The sequence below is a fragment of the Phaethon aethereus genome (assembly GCF_964289735.1).
Source record: "Phaethon aethereus genome assembly, chromosome: 4".
NCBI classification, from domain to species: Eukaryota; Metazoa; Chordata; class Aves; order Phaethontiformes; family Phaethontidae; genus Phaethon; species Phaethon aethereus.
The window spans coordinates 41335623-41353027 of record NC_138578.1 but is presented as its reverse complement, the minus strand read 5'-3'; the positions used below and the strand labels follow the sequence as shown (position 1 = coordinate 41353027).

Genomic DNA, 17405 nt, shown 5'->3' with positions numbered 1-17405 from the left:
TTCTGTTAAAAATATTAATTGGAAAAAGTAGCATGTTAAATAGTAGGGTATTTAAAATTTGTACCAAAATCTTCTGCCTTTTTCTCTCTCTTTAAACTCACTGTCTTTTATGGACTGGCTCATCTAAATAAGGCAAGAAAATCAATGTCTTTTATCCCAAAGTTTGGCAAAACGCAGTGCTAGAAAAGGAGCATGATCCTGCAAACACTACTCATTTTATTATCCCTCTGAAGTGTGTTCACCAGTGCTGCAAAAAACAACTGACTTTTACAGAGCACACTACCACTGAACAACCATAGGTTTGCAATACTGTGAAATTAACTTTCAACAAGACTTTCAAGATACTGAAAGAAATGATAACTCATCATTACATGTTCTCATGAATTATATGAAAAGGACATTTCCTCTGAACGACTATTTGAGCATTAGCTCAAAAGAACACATTGCGTCTTTTTCAGTTGACGAAAAGTGCGTGTTAGAGTATTATATACACACAAGACAGCCTAGGCTGTAATTATTTTTTTTTCTTTCTTTTTAAAGTCAATGTGACCATAAGATACGAGCTACTTTCACCGTGGTTTTGATTCTATAGACTGTTTTTGTCTCCCAAATTTGTCTTTTCTCTATATACATATTCTCAGCGTTTATGAAATTGTTGCTCTCTGAATACTGTTTTTAGAAATAATGCTGCCAAGAAGAATGCCATTATTCAAGTACTTGCTGTACGAAAAAGAAAGAACAAAATTTATTCCAAAAGGAACAGTTGTTAAAGAAAATATGTTAAAGTGGTTTCTCCTCTGGTAGGCCCAGAAACACTGTGCATGTTCTCGGTATATAGAAGATTATGATTCAGTGTACTTACAGCACAAAGGAAAAGCATGTTTCAGCTATACAGTGTACATCAAATGCACATCAGATGCCCCAGATCTTCAGTAGATACCACTGCTGCTGATACAAATCTGAAGCAGCTCCATCATTTCAGTGCTGATCCCTCGTTTTAGTCCTTCTGTATTGATAAGGTGGTAAAAAGTAGCCATATATCTGACTCCCAATAGTTACTAAGATTTCATTATTTTCCATGAGGAGCAGGAGGGCTGCAAAAGCTATGTGGCACAGAGATGGTATGTCTAGACTCCCACAAGGACCTTGCTGGCAAATTCTGGCTGAGAGATGTCACTTCTGAACTGCTTCAGCTTACACCAAAGTTTAAAACTGGTCTCAGCTATAACTAGAGCAAGGAAAGTAAAACCATTTGCTTTGGGATTTCCACCACTTTGCCAGCACTTAGAGAAGAACTAGCACAAGAGAGCAACCACAGGGTTGACTCTGGGTTACTCCAGACTTGCTGCTCATGTCTCCGACACAAACAGCAACTCTACCTCAACATTATTTTGAGATAAAGCATTAATACGCAGTGAAATTACAGGATGTTAGGCAGAAGATATTAAAATACTAAATGTAACTATTACAACAGTATAAAATTTGTAATAAGATCTAACCAATTCATCCATAAAAGAATTTACAATTTATTTGTCCTGTCTTGTCAAATTTTCAAAAAATGTAATGCGTCCAGAACTGATTGCAATAATTTCATTTGCTCCTTTTGCACTCTACTTGAATTCAAACAAAAAATGGACTCCAGTCAATGTGCAAACTAGAAATGATACTAAACATCATCTTTTTTATCTACTCATTGAACAGCTAAGGAAAACAAAGACTGAAACGTCATGAAACTAAGTGTTGTTTCATACAGTTTATCTGTGCTTAAGTGCTTTGCATTCCAGAGACCTTACCTATAAGATTTTTTTATTATTCAATTCTTGAACTGCCTACGTCAGTTGCCAACATGGAAACAGACTCCTGAGCAGCTGACTCAAAAAATTTATCATTCCCCTTGAACAACAAGTCAAACAGTTGCTGTTATGTGTTTTTTGTTTGTTTGTGGTGCAATACCTGGACATCTATACAGCTTTCTTGCCTGTGCAATATCTCCTTTACTTAGACGAGTACGCTGGCCAATGGCAGGTCGTATACCATTATCATCACGGGAAGGGAGAATGGTATCCAGAAACATGCCCCTAAAAAAAATAAAAATAAAAATAGACCCCAAAAAAACCTATCAGGTTTCTGTCATAAAACTGTCTGAGTTTTATGAATGTATAATAATATTTTTTAAATCTAGAATTTACATTTGGCATAATTAAAAGGGTAAAATGCAGAACTTTAAACACAGGAAACACGTCATAAAAATTTCTCAGGTTGGCAAACTTTATACAAAGTTATCAAAAAAGAATCTTCTTTCAGTACATAATTAACCTATCAGCTGTTACATTTCCGTTAGACAACAGTTGGGAAATCTCTTACTACTATTTAGACTACACAGAAAAAGGCACTGCTGTTAAGCTTTTGCTATATTGAAAAAAAAATTAATTATAAGATTATATTAAAATAAGAGAAATTAGTCCCTATCACAAAATCCTTAATCACAAAGCTCCTATTTCTAACAAAGTTTTTATGGGAAGTCTTAAAGTCTGACTTACATGTGTAAGAGCAGCTAAAGTCAGGCACACTTGCCAATCAGTCTTCTGTCAGGTGTTATAAAATATCTAATTCTACTCTAGCCACTGCTGCTTTTGAAACATAAATGCTTACTTGCCAGCCTCTGCTTGCTTTACAGTAAAAATGTATCAACTTACCATATGTGATTTTAATAACCTTAATCCTAAATGACTAGACATAATAGAGAAGCACACCTGTTCCAAAAGTGCAGTTTTATTCAAAATTTCCCAAATTTTAAATATGATCCAAACTATGTAGCCTCTAATAAATTTTAAAAGAGTAAGGTATAAAACTAAGTTCTATTATCATGTTACAGAATTTGAAAATCCCACAAACCCCATAAAATGGAAGTTAACAGATTAATATGTTTCTGTATTCTCTTGCTCTTTAATTTTTTTACTCTCTTGTATATTTATAGGGCTTTCATTGAAAAGTAAAGCTGGTATTTTCAGGCATAATGTAGGTCCAAAAATGAATGAACAGTAAATATCTTTGTTGTTAGGAATACTGTTTATAAATATAGAATAGTTCTTAAATTATAATAAATGAACCGTTTTGAGTATATACTGTTCTCTTTACCCAGTCAGATTTCTTGTGGCATCACTGGAAATTTTGCAAAAAAAAAAAAAAAAAAAAAAAAAATCATCTCAGGGTGTTGCCCTAAACAGTTAAATAAACTACCTACAGCATTATTCAGTTTCTAGAAATGAGGCACATAATTATTTCAAAAAAGTGTTTGTATCTATACGTTATAATTTTATTTTCCACAGATTTTTTAGTGCAACCCGAAAGTGATGCTATTCAAATTTTGAAAAATGTCAAAACAATCATCTCTTAAATGCCCTAGCACCTTAATAAGGGAACAACCTGTAACAGTTTTAATACAGCGTGAACATCATCATTTTTTGTCACTAGACCTTTATGATGTTTTGTGATTTCTACTACTTATCCAGGTGACTAAAGTCTAGCAACAAACAGCTGGCAATATGCCACACTGAGCACGACTCATGCTTTCAAGATAAATCAGTGCAAACCAATACATGACCTCAAGGGTTTACTGGTTGTTTTCAAACTGTATGAAGTAACAACCTCTTGTACCTTAGGGCAGGGCATGCCTACTCATGGCACTATCAGTTTTTGCCAGCTTGGAAAGCGGAGAGATCAGGGCTCACAGATCATATTATCTTGATGTTGTCATTGCCCTAGGACTCCGGGGGGTTCCAGCTTGTTAAATTACTCTATTTTATATAGGTTCTTATAATCTCTTCCTTAAGGTAATGTATCTGTAACTGGAATAAATGATGTGACTAATATCCACCTCATGTGGCTCATTCCCATGCTCTTCCAGACGTGAATTATGTCTATGCTAAATACAATCTGTGGCAGGATTTTTTTTTTTTAATAGTATCATTAATATTGAGGAGAACAAGCTTAAGAAATTTGCAAAGGGTGGTGAGGTTTCTGGTGGTCTTCAGTTTATTTCAGACTCTCAGACTGTCTAATATTTTTGCCTTAAAATGCATGAATTGGACAAAAAAAAAAAAGGTAAGCACATAACTTTTCAAATTAGCCTTTTTTGTTGGGTTTTTTTTTTAGGGTTCTTTTAATTTACATTACTCTGGTATTTTTAGAGAGTACTAGCTGAGCTGTGACTTGGTATGAAATGCAACAGGAGATTAGGTGAAAGAATCCTCCTTCATTTATTCCCCAGAGCAGGGCTAGCCTATGGGAACAGATTGTCATACAGCTCCCCACATCCATGCAGTTTCAGAAGGAGCCCCACAGGAGTTACTGTGGAGTTAGGAATGGGTCAGCCCGCAACAGACCAGAGCAAAACCAGCAGAACTCTTTATTATACGGTTTTGATGACACTAACGATCTGTACAAACAATAGAGAAGAGATTGCAGCCTCTGTTATAAGTGGCTGACTGCAGTCCTTAGCAAAGGCTGTGGCTTGCGTGGTAGATGTTCTAATACCATAACATGTTCTACTTGCATGACCCACAATTACTCAGACATTATGCTTCAAAGGAGATTTCTCTTTAAGAGAACAGATCATGTTACACATAAAATTCTGAACCATTTCTTTCATTTGGTTTCTCTACATTCAAATTTTTGTGGAGACAAAAAGAAAGTATTATGTGAAATGTTTCCAGATTATCTTGTCTTAAAATCTAAAGAACTGAAGCAAGATCAAAAGGCTGCTTTGAAACTGAACAGCAATGAAACGTGCTTAAAAATATAATTATTCTGACTTAAAATAAACAAGCTGTACTTTGACTGTTGTAAGAATACTGTATCGCAAGAGATATTTTAAGTGATTTCAGAATACTTTAAAATACATAGTTCTTAGCATTCACAGAGAAGAATAGAATTAAAAGTCAAAAGGTATAACCTGAGACTCCAACCTTGAGAAGGTGTTCCTGGCATAGTGCATAATGCTGTCAAAGTCGTATGGTTCCCCTAGGGAGTTCACCTCTCCAGGCTCCATCTTCAAGAAATTGTATTCCTGACCTACAAATGATTGATAATTAGAGTTTCTTTAATTCCTTTTTTTGTGAAGATAAAAGACAAACAGGAAGAGATAAACCACAAAGATCCTAACCTAATCACTCACTGACATTCATAAATCTTAACCATTTGGGAGTAACTGCGTGATTTTATTAACCAAGAGGGCAGACATGTCTTCTGAAACACACATTAAATTCCTGTATTTGGCATTTAGAAAGACTGTTCTCATTCACCTAACCCACATAAAGGCCCTACACATTATGATGTGTTTCATGTAAAATCCATAAAATTTGCTGGCTTGGCTCTTAATTCCAGAAAAAAAACATTTTGACAGCAAAGACCCCGGAAGAACCCTCCTCATTGTAGACTCATTAGACTGGATACTAAAGAGACTTCGCTTCAGCAAAGGCTACTCACTGAGCCCCCATGTCATACAAACACTACGAAGTCACATTTTTCAAGAGCCAGCTGTTGCAACTTCATGAAAACAGAAGAGGAACAAAAGAATTATACTTAGTTCATAACTCCAGACGAGAAGTTTGTTGTCCTAGTCAGTGTATTAAGAGATGCAAAGCACCTCTTACTCCAAATCATATTCCCATTGGTGTCTTGCAAAAAAACTGCAGCGGCATTAACGTCATTAAACAACTTAATTTGCATAATATAACAAAACCCAAATGTCTTGGTGGTGAAGAAGCACTTTCAGCCAGAAACTAGAGAGACAGCTGAAAGGAGAGCGCAGGAGGCCGAGGATGGCACTCCAGCTGATTCTCCCCATTGCAGAAAAAGCGTAGGGGAAGATCACTTATGGCACCTACATAAGTCAATGACACAGAGAGAACAGAAGGCAGGCTTGGATGCACGTTCCCCTCCAGGACTTCAGAGACTCATGGGAGTGTGTATCAGCTGCCAGTCACCTTCCAAGTCCTAGTTGAGGTGGTAAAGATTTATTGCACCTCAAATCTATTTTGTTTTAAAACATGTTCTATATGAACAGACAAATCCTCCAAGCTACCACTGACCAATTTCTGATTTCACCCCTTCGTGAGCAGAGAATTCCCGTAAGTCAAAAATCAGTGTTTTACAAAGACCATGCACATTTATGAACATTGCAAATGAAACCGGTCTACTTCCCTCCCATCTTGCCCACACAACACAAGTGTGGGCACAACAGCTAGACTGATGAAGAGATGATGGTCACAGTTTAAAGTTCTCAGGTTCCTCAGATGCTTTGTCTCAACAACGCCAAGGCCACTGGCTAAAGCTGCAAGCTCCATACGGAACGAGTAATTTAGAAACTGTGGGAACAGTGCCCATCTTTGTCACAGATTCGTGGTCGTCAGCTTGCCTTCCAGGTCTAAACCTCTTGAGCAGCTAAAAAGCTATTGACATGTTTCTACTTATCATTCAGTAAAAACTATAAAAGAAAAGCTCGCTCTCAAGCACAGAAACATGACTTTTAAAGGGCTTTAAGAGCAATGGCTTCCTTCAAAGTTTTTGAGCATGGTTACTACTTCTCTCCTTCTAGCCAACACTTCTTAATGGCTTGCTACTTGGCCAGATCTTTAGAAAAGATTATATTTTAGCTGCAGTATTTAATTTGTGAATCAGATTGAGATCAGTCTAGCTAAGAGGAATAGCAGGCATAAATACTCATTTCTGCTATTCAGTTCATTTCTGCTATTCAGCATTCAGTTTTAAGAGAGTTGAACAGATGAAGGAAAGACCAAAAATAATCTTTTTTTTTTTTTCCCCAAAAAAACCCCACTTCTTAGAATATCTCACCAGGCTGGATGTTTTCTCTGATGATGGTGACATGGTCATCACGGTCTGGTCGTGTATGTTCATGCCAAAAACCTATCACATGACCCAACTCATGGACAACTATACCAAATTTATCACAGTTCTTGCCAATAGAGATAGCCTGAGGACCATTTCCCCTCCGACCCACGTAAGAACAGCACCTGTAATTAAAATACAAACACCGATAGAAGTTTTCATGTGTATCTCTACAAACCATATAGGAAATTCAGTTAAAATATGAGAAAATATTTCTATTAAAAAAATCAGCAGAACAATGCACTATGCAATTTCTGCAGTATCACAAACACCAGTGCAAGAGCAACATATTATTCAGAATACCTAATCAAGGACACATGTCTGTGGGGTTTTTTTATTCAAGGTCTTCTTAAAAATGCTAGCTGTGATCAACAGAATTGTCACTTGTGGCCTTGTATTTCAGAATGAAATCAGGAACTTCTTTCACCCAAAGAAACAATAAAAATAAAGTTGCCTGGAAGTACCACCCCACCCATGCGTATCACTGTGTTTTTGACCACACACACTCAAGAGGCATGCAGAGGGAAGTGGAAAGAGTAAGTAAAGGCAAGGTTTCTTCTGTGACGTACGTTCTGCTGCGTGTCTTGATAGCACACACCAGCCTCTTGGTCACTCTGTTCTGATAAGTTTGCTTTATTTTGATCTGAAAAGTCACCCTACATCATTAGTTCCATCTATAAAGGCTGCAGAAATGATGTCAGTGAAATAGTCCTTTAAAAGATTAATTTACCATGCAGCTGAGAATACAGAAGGGAAATATCCTGAATGAGATGCGGAATCCTGTGATGCCACTGTGCATCTTATCATATTTTGTTTCTCTGGCTATGGGTGATACACAACATCATTTGCAACAACAGTATATTAGGAGGCTGAATGCTCTGCATATGTGTGAACCTCTTTTTTCCCTCCCATTCCTATTTTCTTGTAATAGGAACCTTAGTACCAGAAAGTCGGGTTTTTTCTTGTGAAAATACAACACAAACAACCCCCAAAAAACCCACTTTGCAACAGCTCTCGTTTCATTCCTGTTCTGCTGCATTTCCATGATTCCAATGTAAACTTATGGAACAGAGATGCCCTTTTCAGCATTCATACTGTCAGCACTTTGGTGAGATGTCTGCTTTTTGGTTAGAAAAAAAAGTCTGCTGACTATGCTAGCAAAAAGAAAGAGTAAAGCAAATCCTACCAAAATGGAAGACAATTTCAAGTCTCATAAGGTGATTCTCTGTCACCTCTGAAGATCTTAAAATATTTCAAGTCAGCATTATATTCCCTAATAAAAGTCTGATTTCCCATCTCTGCTCTGTAAATTCTGCAGTCTGTCAGGTGGTATGGAATTTTGCTGAGCAGATCACCTCTGCTTCCACCGTCTCCCTCCTCTCCTGTTTTTTTTAAAAAAACCACGTTTTCTGATGCAACATTTAGATAGCAGAAGACATTTGGTCCTTGAGGAGGTCAATGCTAGTGTGGCGAATGATCCTATCCTTCATATGCCTCTGTGGGCAACAAAGGAAGAGCAGCTATGGGAGCAATACCAATAAGCAGATTAAGTTCTACAAACAATATTTGCTTGTTTCTCCTTTTCAGGTTTTGTAGAGACAAAGAGACTTTTCACTTGGCTTGTCAGTCAGTCTTGGTTGGTCATCTTCATTGATTTTTGTTAGTGTCTAATACAACTAGAATTTTAAAATATGAATATTAGAGAAGTACAGCCATGGCATTTTAGCTCACAATACCTGTTCTTAGTAAGCATATACTGATTTTACACTAATGGTTGAAGTCAAGGATAGAGATACCAAAAAGTTATAGTAATATCTTAAAATTATAAAGGCCATACAAGTTACTTTACAAAGGAAAATATTACTACAACAGCCTAGGAGGGTTGTATCAAGAATTTTGACACTATCTGGAAAATACTGTTGGAAAAAATTATTGTTCACATTACAATCATTCCTCACAATCTCAACTGCTTCTCAAGTATTCCTACCCTCAAAATAAGTTAACTTTTTTCTTCCAGCTTTGATAGTTCCAAGGATAGGTATGAATCACCCTTCTCGGTCAAAGCACTGAATCAGCCTCGGTACTTCCACTAGAGTTGTGCAATATCATGTTTAATTAATTTCTTAAGGTATCTTCCCTTGATAGCTCTTTTCAAGGCAGTTAAATGAAAACAATGGCAATTTAGACTCTCTGCTATAATTCTGTGCCATTGTCAATGTTGCAGGTTTATGTGCTACCATTCCACACCACAGTAAAAAAAATGAATAAATAAAAAACCACAGTGTATTGCTCTATTTCCTTCACTCTAGATAAACTTTATTAAGACAAAATTATTTATGATATAGAAACATTGATATAAATAATAGTAATGGAAAAAACTACCTTAAGATGTGCCCTAAAAATACAGCATAGATGATAAAAAGGAGCAACAGGTAGCAGAAATAAGATTAAAATAAACATTTAGAGTAGTTACACAATTTTATCTCATGATTCCACAGTGGATTTCACCTTTGCACCTGACACGCTGACATGGTTTTGCTGAATGTATTTTTCAGGCTGCATGTTTGCAGAATAAATATTATGGCTACAGGTGAATATGTAAACATAATTAAGGCACTACAGATATTTTCAGTATCAGTTTACCCAGGTTTTTATCTTTCACTAGTCACTCACCTATTGGAATATGTTCCTATTGTGCAATAAGGAAATTGCCATAGTTCATACACTCTCTTATTCACTTATGCTCACATGTGGGAGAAAAGTGTTTGGATCCTTAAGAAGGTTTTGGGTTTTTTGTTATTTGTTTGGGCTTTTTTTAAACATCCCACATAGTGTTATTTAGTGTCCCATCCAGTTAGAGAGGGAATGCTGGAGTACATACTTTGAACTCTGAGCCAAAGGTAGTAGAATTTGCAGTAACTTTTCATTCTTAGAAAAGTTCATTCATTTAAAAAGCCATTGAAGGTCATCTATCCTCAGTATAGAATTCCCAATTCACTCTCATAGAAAGCTGCATTATGCACACTAACTAAATTTGTCAAACACCATTCCTAGGTTCCAGACTTCAAATCTTTTAGAAAACATTCTTATCTTTGAACACTTTGAAGTAAGGACTAAGATGTGACATTTGCCTTGGCAGTCTACAGGCAGCCGTGGTAGAAAACACAAGAGTCAATCAGATGAAGTAATCCACACTCTGTGAAAGCAAGTCACCAATTCCCTATTAGGTGAACTTAGAGTTAAGGCTTTCTACCTATGTTAAGGTCATGTACATCATTATGGTAATTATGCTATACTGACCTTAACTTGTGCAAAGAGATAAAAGGCACTGACAATGCCTGACGGTTGTGTTAAAAATAGAAAAGCATAAAACGCATGCAGTCTGGGAAAACTGACGTTACAGACTACTAAATATGGATTAAATTCCACCAATTCTTGCATAATTCGGGTTGGAAAGGACCTCTGGAAGTCTCCAGTTCATCCTTCTGCTCAAAGCAGTATCAAATATGAAGTTAGACCAGGGTTGCTCAGACCTTTATCCAGTTGGGTCTTGAAAACCTCCAAGGATGGAGACAGCACAGCCCCTCTGAACAACCTGCTCCAATGCTGGGCTGTCCACACTGTGAAAAATTTCTTCTTTATATCCAGTCTGATTCTCTCCTTCTTCAGCTTATGCCTGTCACCTTGTACTCTCCCACCAAGCATGAACGCGAAGAGCCTGGCTGCCTCTTCTTTTTCCCCTCCCGTAGGAACTTCCCCTGAGGACACCTCTTCTCCTATCGAGCAAACCCTGGACCCTCAGCATCTCCTCACAGGGCAAGTGTTACAGTTCCTGAGCATCTTGGCAGTCCTGTGCTTAAGTCTTTCCAGGTTATTAATACCTTTCTTGTACTGGGAGCCAACAATTGGGTGTAGGGTCTATCTGTAATGTAGCAAGTGGCAAGCAGAGAGGGACCTTCCCTTGAGCCACCAGCTGCGCTTCTGTTCACACAGCCCCAGACGCTGTTGGCAGCCTTTGTTGCCAGGACCCATGGCAACACTGCCCAGCTCATTGCCCCATGACCTTCTCCACAGAGCTGTTCCCCAGCCCAGCAGTCCCCAACTTATCAGTCCCCCAGTCTGCCTGGGTCCCTCGGCATGGCAGCTCTGCCATAGAGCCTATCATCTGGTCCCCCCAGCTTGGTATCATCTGCAATCTTGATGAGAGCATGCACCATCACCTCTTCATGGGGCATTGATAAAGATGTTAAAAAGGACAGGTCCCAGAATAGACCCCTGCGATACTGCACTTTCAGTCACAGTCTGAGTTCAAGCCATTAACGACAACCACCCAAGCCCAACCACACAACCAATTTTAATCTATCTAGTTTTCCATTCGTCTATGATCCTGCAAAATACACCTTGGAAACTCAACATGTTTAAACACACTTGTTTAAATCCTGTAATTTAATTCGTAATTCAAAACCTTTATGATCTGAATACAACACAAGACAGCAGTGCAAAAGATTGATGAGAATAAAGTTAGGATAACCACACATAATTATGAAAAGGCAGAACAAATCCTTTAGTTTAAAACAGTTTAAACACTTCTGCTGAGCCTTCATGTTTACCACTGCGTGGAAATTCTATAGAGAAAAATTGCAATGCAGAACTAAAACACATGAATCAATGTTTATAGCGTAGAGGAAATCAATAGGTTATTAAGACTGTAGGTTCTAGAATACTTAATACAATTTCAATAGTTTTCACATGCTTATGTTATTGACTTCATGTACATTACATGCTTCAACTAGCAAAGACATATTTGGTGGTTTAAAAGTTTCCATAGATTTTCAATATATTTTTTGTACAGTGACACCTGAAAAAGTGAAAAAATAACAAATAATTATTCCAAATAGTACCCTCTATGATGTCTCCAGCTCTGCTTTTATTGATACTATTCACAACAAGGGCAAAAGAATAAAGCAAGAATTTAACTACAGTCTGCCTCTTCCTGTCTTTTTTACTTCATTTAGAACAAAAGAGGGTTTAACCTTTTAAGGCTGTGCACTCTAACTTGGAAAAGGTCAGACAATAGCAGTGCAAGAATAGCAGAACAGCAAAATGGCTACCATAACACATTAAGTTATTAATACAATTTGTTTTTATAAGAAAATATGGTAAATAAATACCTAATTAACCATTTCACTGAATACAATTAACAATACAAAAAAGTTGATTGTTTCTTGAAAATGGAGGTGCTTAAGGTCACCTCTGAAAGTTTTTAGTGGTATTTCATAAATCAGATAGATTTCTTCAGCATTTTCAAAAATCATTTGACATTTTACTATTCTAGTCATAAAAAACAAGAGAAGTTGGGCATTGTCAAATGTGTATAGTGACTTTAGGTACCTCATCTCATTTGAAAGATGTTTTCTTTTCAGAAGAGAAAATTTAACTGCAATCTTTTACATAGTATTCCTCTAGGTTGTCTAACACTGAGCACCTGAAACCCAACACATTGTGAATTACATTTTTTAACACTGGCCTGCTCCTAAATAAAAGCAGCCAGATGAGTATGGTTACTCGACAGATTTCAAGTACCTCCCAGAAAGTATAAACAAATTTATTGAGTGTTTCTTTACATGCCAAAGAAAATTAGAATTAACACCAAGTCTTAAAATAACAGCAGCAGTGCACACTCATAGAAGGTCATTAGGATTTGCTAGGTTGAGTGTCATGTCAAGCACACCAGATTTATCCAATTAAGCTATAAGATTCTGATCACTTCAACAATTGCACCGAGTCAAAGGGTAAGGAAAATCAAAGTAAATAAATAAATCTATGAAGGAAATTAATTTGCTATATCATGGGTTTGACCCCAGGTGTGTTTGGCAAAAAGCCAAGATTTCTCTGTGCTGTATGAGCACTTGTCATGCCCCTTAAATTGAGTCAGCTGGCAACCTTTAAAGCACCTCATCTCTTTAATCTTTATTGCACCAGACAGCACTTGGAGACAGTAACTATTTATGAATCTCTTAATTCCATTTAATCAGTCTAGCTGATCAATGATGGTGAGCAAAGAGAAACAAATGACAGCGAGAAAGTGAAAAGACTGGAAAAATACACTCATTCTTTTAAGTAACGCAGCTACTGTCAAAAATGCTCTTAATATGAAGGAAGAGAGAACCAGGTGGGGTCAATGTTGCACTTTTTTTAAAAAGCTGCACTCTTCAGACCATGATAATATAAAAATCCTCATAGACCACAAACATGAGCTCGCCATGGCACTGACTGTATAAGGTTGTGGATAAAAAATTGCAGAACTTCATAGGCATACTAGGGCTGCATATCATCACAAAGCAAAAGAAAGTAGTTCACAAAATTCATGAACAAAATCTCACTCAAGAAGCAGAGGGTTTTTTTACCTTGGTGAAAAAAAACCCTCCTTCAATCACAGCTATAACTTATTCTGTACAAAGGAGGTATCAGCTATGACCTGGCTTGATGAATTTGCTTATTGTCAGGGATCAACACAGTTGTAATTACCAAATGTTCTGATTCACTGTCCTAAGAGGACCTGTTGCAACGGCAGAAGCGGCTACTGCTTCTTCACCTGCTCAGTGAAGACAACCATCCCCATATTATAAAGAACAGCCAGCTGAGTCCATTCCTCAGTTAACAGATGCCTATGCCAGTGTATTAACATAAATCACCCCTCACTCAGTTTATGTTAATGCGCCGTGGTTTAGACTATGGCAGCTGGTCACCTGCACCTCGGTCGCACGCACCCTGCAGGTCATGCCACAACCAGCAGAGAAGTTGAGTCAACTGCTGTGGGCAGCAAGTGTGCCACCTGCTAGAGACAGTTTCCACCTGAGAGCATGTCAGCCCAAATGCCGCAGATTATTTAGTACAATTCTGAATTTCTTCTCATTCCATAAAAGTGATTGAGCACCTTCTATAACATGTAACCCTTCTTAAAGCTAAAAGATGGTTCAAAAGTGTACCTCGGGGAATGAATTTACCTGTTTCACCAACTTTAAGAACTTGCCTGTAATGTCTATTTAATATACTAGCAAGTTCAAACAACATTAAAACATTCAGAAGCTGTTCAGTCTACAATGTTTGGAGAAGCACATGAAAGAGATCTGTTTTTCCTGTATCACAGACAGCTTTGTCAAATACCCGTACAGGAGCATACAGCAGTGATTGTAATAAGTCATCTAAAGTTTGTCATTAAAAGTACTTAAGTCTTCTGGTGGAGAACAAAAATTGCCACAAAGTCAGATCAAAGGCATGCCGACGCGCCAGAGCAATATGACTAATTGTTCTTTTTTTGTCTCACTACATAAAAAGAAGCTAGATCTTGTACTCAGTAATATTTATTAAGACCATGTGACTAGAGGACATTCCAGTTTGCTGACACCTTTTTTGGCTTTCCATACAGAGAAGTACACTGAATGTGTCTTCAAGCACCTGCCATCCGATAGGAAGAAACATAAGGATAAAAAAGCAGTAGGTTCACTACACACTACAGTGTTTTGATCCTGTTTACAGATTAGTTTTACTTGCACTAATCAACTAGCTGCATAAATATTTGCTGTAATAGATATTAATGACAATGTACACTGCTTTGGTAGACGAATCATAAACAGCAGTATCTTAATACTATATTCGTATTCTCACGTCCGCAGACAATGAGTACAATTGACTCAGTAATTACAAAATTTCAGACTACTAAGTAAGTGCTTCAGCTGTACTAAGAAACATTATTTCAATAATTAACTGTTCTCAAAATCAGGTTAAATAAACAAGACATGATGACAAATAATTTTAGTTTAAGACTGCATCAGATGAAATTATTCTGATGGGAAGGAAGAATCCAGCTGTAAAGCTTTTGACATTTTTCTACATAAGCTTTGCATCAGCAAACTAAAGAACCCTGATATAAAGGGGGTAATAAAGTTGGTTGGAATATTATATGAAGTGAAGATAGAGAAGATACTCTTTAAGCTTGAAGTCTGAGAAAACACTGCTAAATACCATGAAGACAAGCCTGGAATTGATAGCAACTTTAACAGATTAGAGGAGAGATCTGAAAAGGGAAATACAGCATTATTTAGTGTCCCAAGATGTACAAAATATGGCACACACTGGAACGAGTGTTGGGGTATCAGTGCTCTGGAAATAACTCTGGCTCTTATTCTGAGTCACAACCCAACCGACCACAAGTCAAACGTGGCAGCTCTTGAGAAGCAAGAAGGCATCATGGTTAGGTACCTAAGTGGAAGGAGAGACTTCAAGATACAAGAATTAGCCCTAGCACTGGCTCAGCAGAAGTAATGATTCATCTGGACAAACACGTCCTAGTTTTGGGTCCTCAATTTTAAGAAAGATGTGGACTAGTTGAAAAGAATCTTAAAGAGAATAACGAAGTGATCAAAGGCCTAGAAAACACAACTTACCAGGAAAGTTTAAATGAATTAGACACGTTCTAGCCTCAAAGAGAATAGAACTGAGAGTGGACACAACAACAGTCTCAAAGTATATAATAAATTCCTTCAAAAAAAAGAGGAATAATTTATTTTCTACGGCCATGTGAGCAGGAAAAATAGTTAAAGTACTTTAATTGCAACAAGAAATATCTGTTTTAGCTATGACCAAAAATACTGCCCCGGACTTCCTAAGTTTCTTATAGTAAGGAAACTGAAGCAATATATTTCCTAACAAGGCTGTTAAGCACTCATTTTTGCATGTTTTTAGAAACAAGTTAGACAAGCATATATCAGCAGTGACAGGTATAGCTGTTTCTCTCTTAAGAATACATTAGACATCTTTCTGAGACCCCTTGCAGTCCTATAAGTCTACGATAATCAAAACTTATCTCTCGTTCATTGTTGACATATAAACTCTCAACTTTAGGAAGGTCATGTATCTCTGATAACCAGCTGCTATATTTCAAATATGCTTTTTTCATCACTGCCCTTCTGGGAGGAGCTTCCCATGAACTGCTGCAAGAAGTAATGCATTATGCTCCTTCAAAATATCCTTAATGTTTACAAAGGCTCAATAACACTTCACTTGCTAGTGTGCTAATGCTGTCATCTGAGACGTTTGTAGATATTGCCACTTGAATTTCCACATGTATGACCATATCCACTTTCCGTTTCATTAAATGTGTTATGTTTTGACTGTGTGCTCTTTGGCGCAGGGTTTATCATTTAGTTTTTAATTTGAACAGTGCTAAGTACAATAAAGTCTCTCTCATCTGTGAACATTAGCTGCCATGGTACTGCAAACAATAATGACACAATGTGCTAACAAACCAAACACAGCAGGGTGCTATGGGAAAGAACTGAGATTAATTTCAACACGACTGGCCATGTAGCAGAAAGTGTCTGCAGATGGTTTGGTGTCACTTTTGTCTGGGGTCTTTCCACGGAAAATCCTGCATCAGCACTATATGCTGTTGGTTAGTGCACAATGGTTCCTATTCACTCAGAGAAGACAAGTTCTTATTTATCTGGCTCTTCCTGAAATGGCTTATGGATTCGGGACCCCAAAAAAGTTATTCAACTGCCCCTTCTGTTTAGCCGGTTTTGTTCATCACTGGCGGATTGTTCATAGCCTTTCACTTTTCCTTGTTTTTATTTTAAGCTTGTTACAGCCTTTGTAAATTATTTGTAAAGTACCCACCAATAAAACATTAACTGTAAAGGATAATGGTGACTTTGAAGGTAGATATTGAGTATATTTCAGTCTTCGGGTTTGAACTGGTTATAATCCAACCTTCACCCTAAAGTGACTTGATCTCATGAAGCATCAACCAGTCTAAAGAACAGTGCTTTGGCTGGAGAGGTTTTCTGTCCTTTGGCTTTGGACACTTTGAAGTTGTAGAATTAATTTTTCATGAAACCAAGATCTCTGTAGATACCACCATACTTCTCATTCTAAAGTGCCTGAGACCACTTATACCTTTCAGTCTCCTGTTTAATTTCACATTGCTTTCTACCTCCGTGAGTGCAGGGCACCATCACGATTATTCTCTGCTTCCAGCTGTCTGTCAGTATCCCCGAATCCTATCTCACGGCTTGCATCGTTAACTAAAATAATAGACACGCTGGGCCAGAACAAAAGTGCATTTCACTTGGCACTGCTTCTCGTAGGGGTCTACAGCAGACCTAGGGGAGCACAAGAACGTGACAGGCAAGTTCACAGGCTCTCCCACAGAACAAGCTCACCGACTGCAAGGATCTGTGGCTCAGAGACTTTCCAAGGCAAAGGCGATGCCTTTCTTAATATGGCCTAGGAGTGGCGTTTAATTACGTTGTCCTATGCCTTAAGAACATCATCAGGGGTAATATAAACAGATAAGTCTACATGTAATTTTATGGGCTATAATTAAGTGCATTCAGGATCATTCCTAAAACACAAGGAAGCCCCAAAACTTCTTTTCACAACCTTATCCCAAAAAAATTCAAAAGTAGGCATGCAAAGTGTTCATCGATCAGAAA

General features: G+C 37.5%; 1 protein-coding gene across 2 annotated transcripts in view; it reads right to left on the bottom strand.

Annotated features, from left to right (window-relative positions):
- The window catches only part of TLL1 (tolloid like 1), a 136107-nt gene that overhangs the window by 50503 nt on the left and 68199 nt on the right, over nt 1-17405 (bottom strand). For both annotated transcript variants that reach the window (XM_081999576.1, XM_081999575.1), the window contains 3 exons: nt 6856-7034; nt 4968-5073; nt 1954-2078 (listed from right to left, as the gene is read on the bottom strand). In XM_081999576.1, the coding sequence (XP_081855702.1) occupies nt 1954-2078; nt 4968-5073; nt 6856-7034 (410 nt within the window). The remainder of the gene's footprint in view (nt 1-1953; nt 2079-4967; nt 5074-6855; nt 7035-17405) is intronic.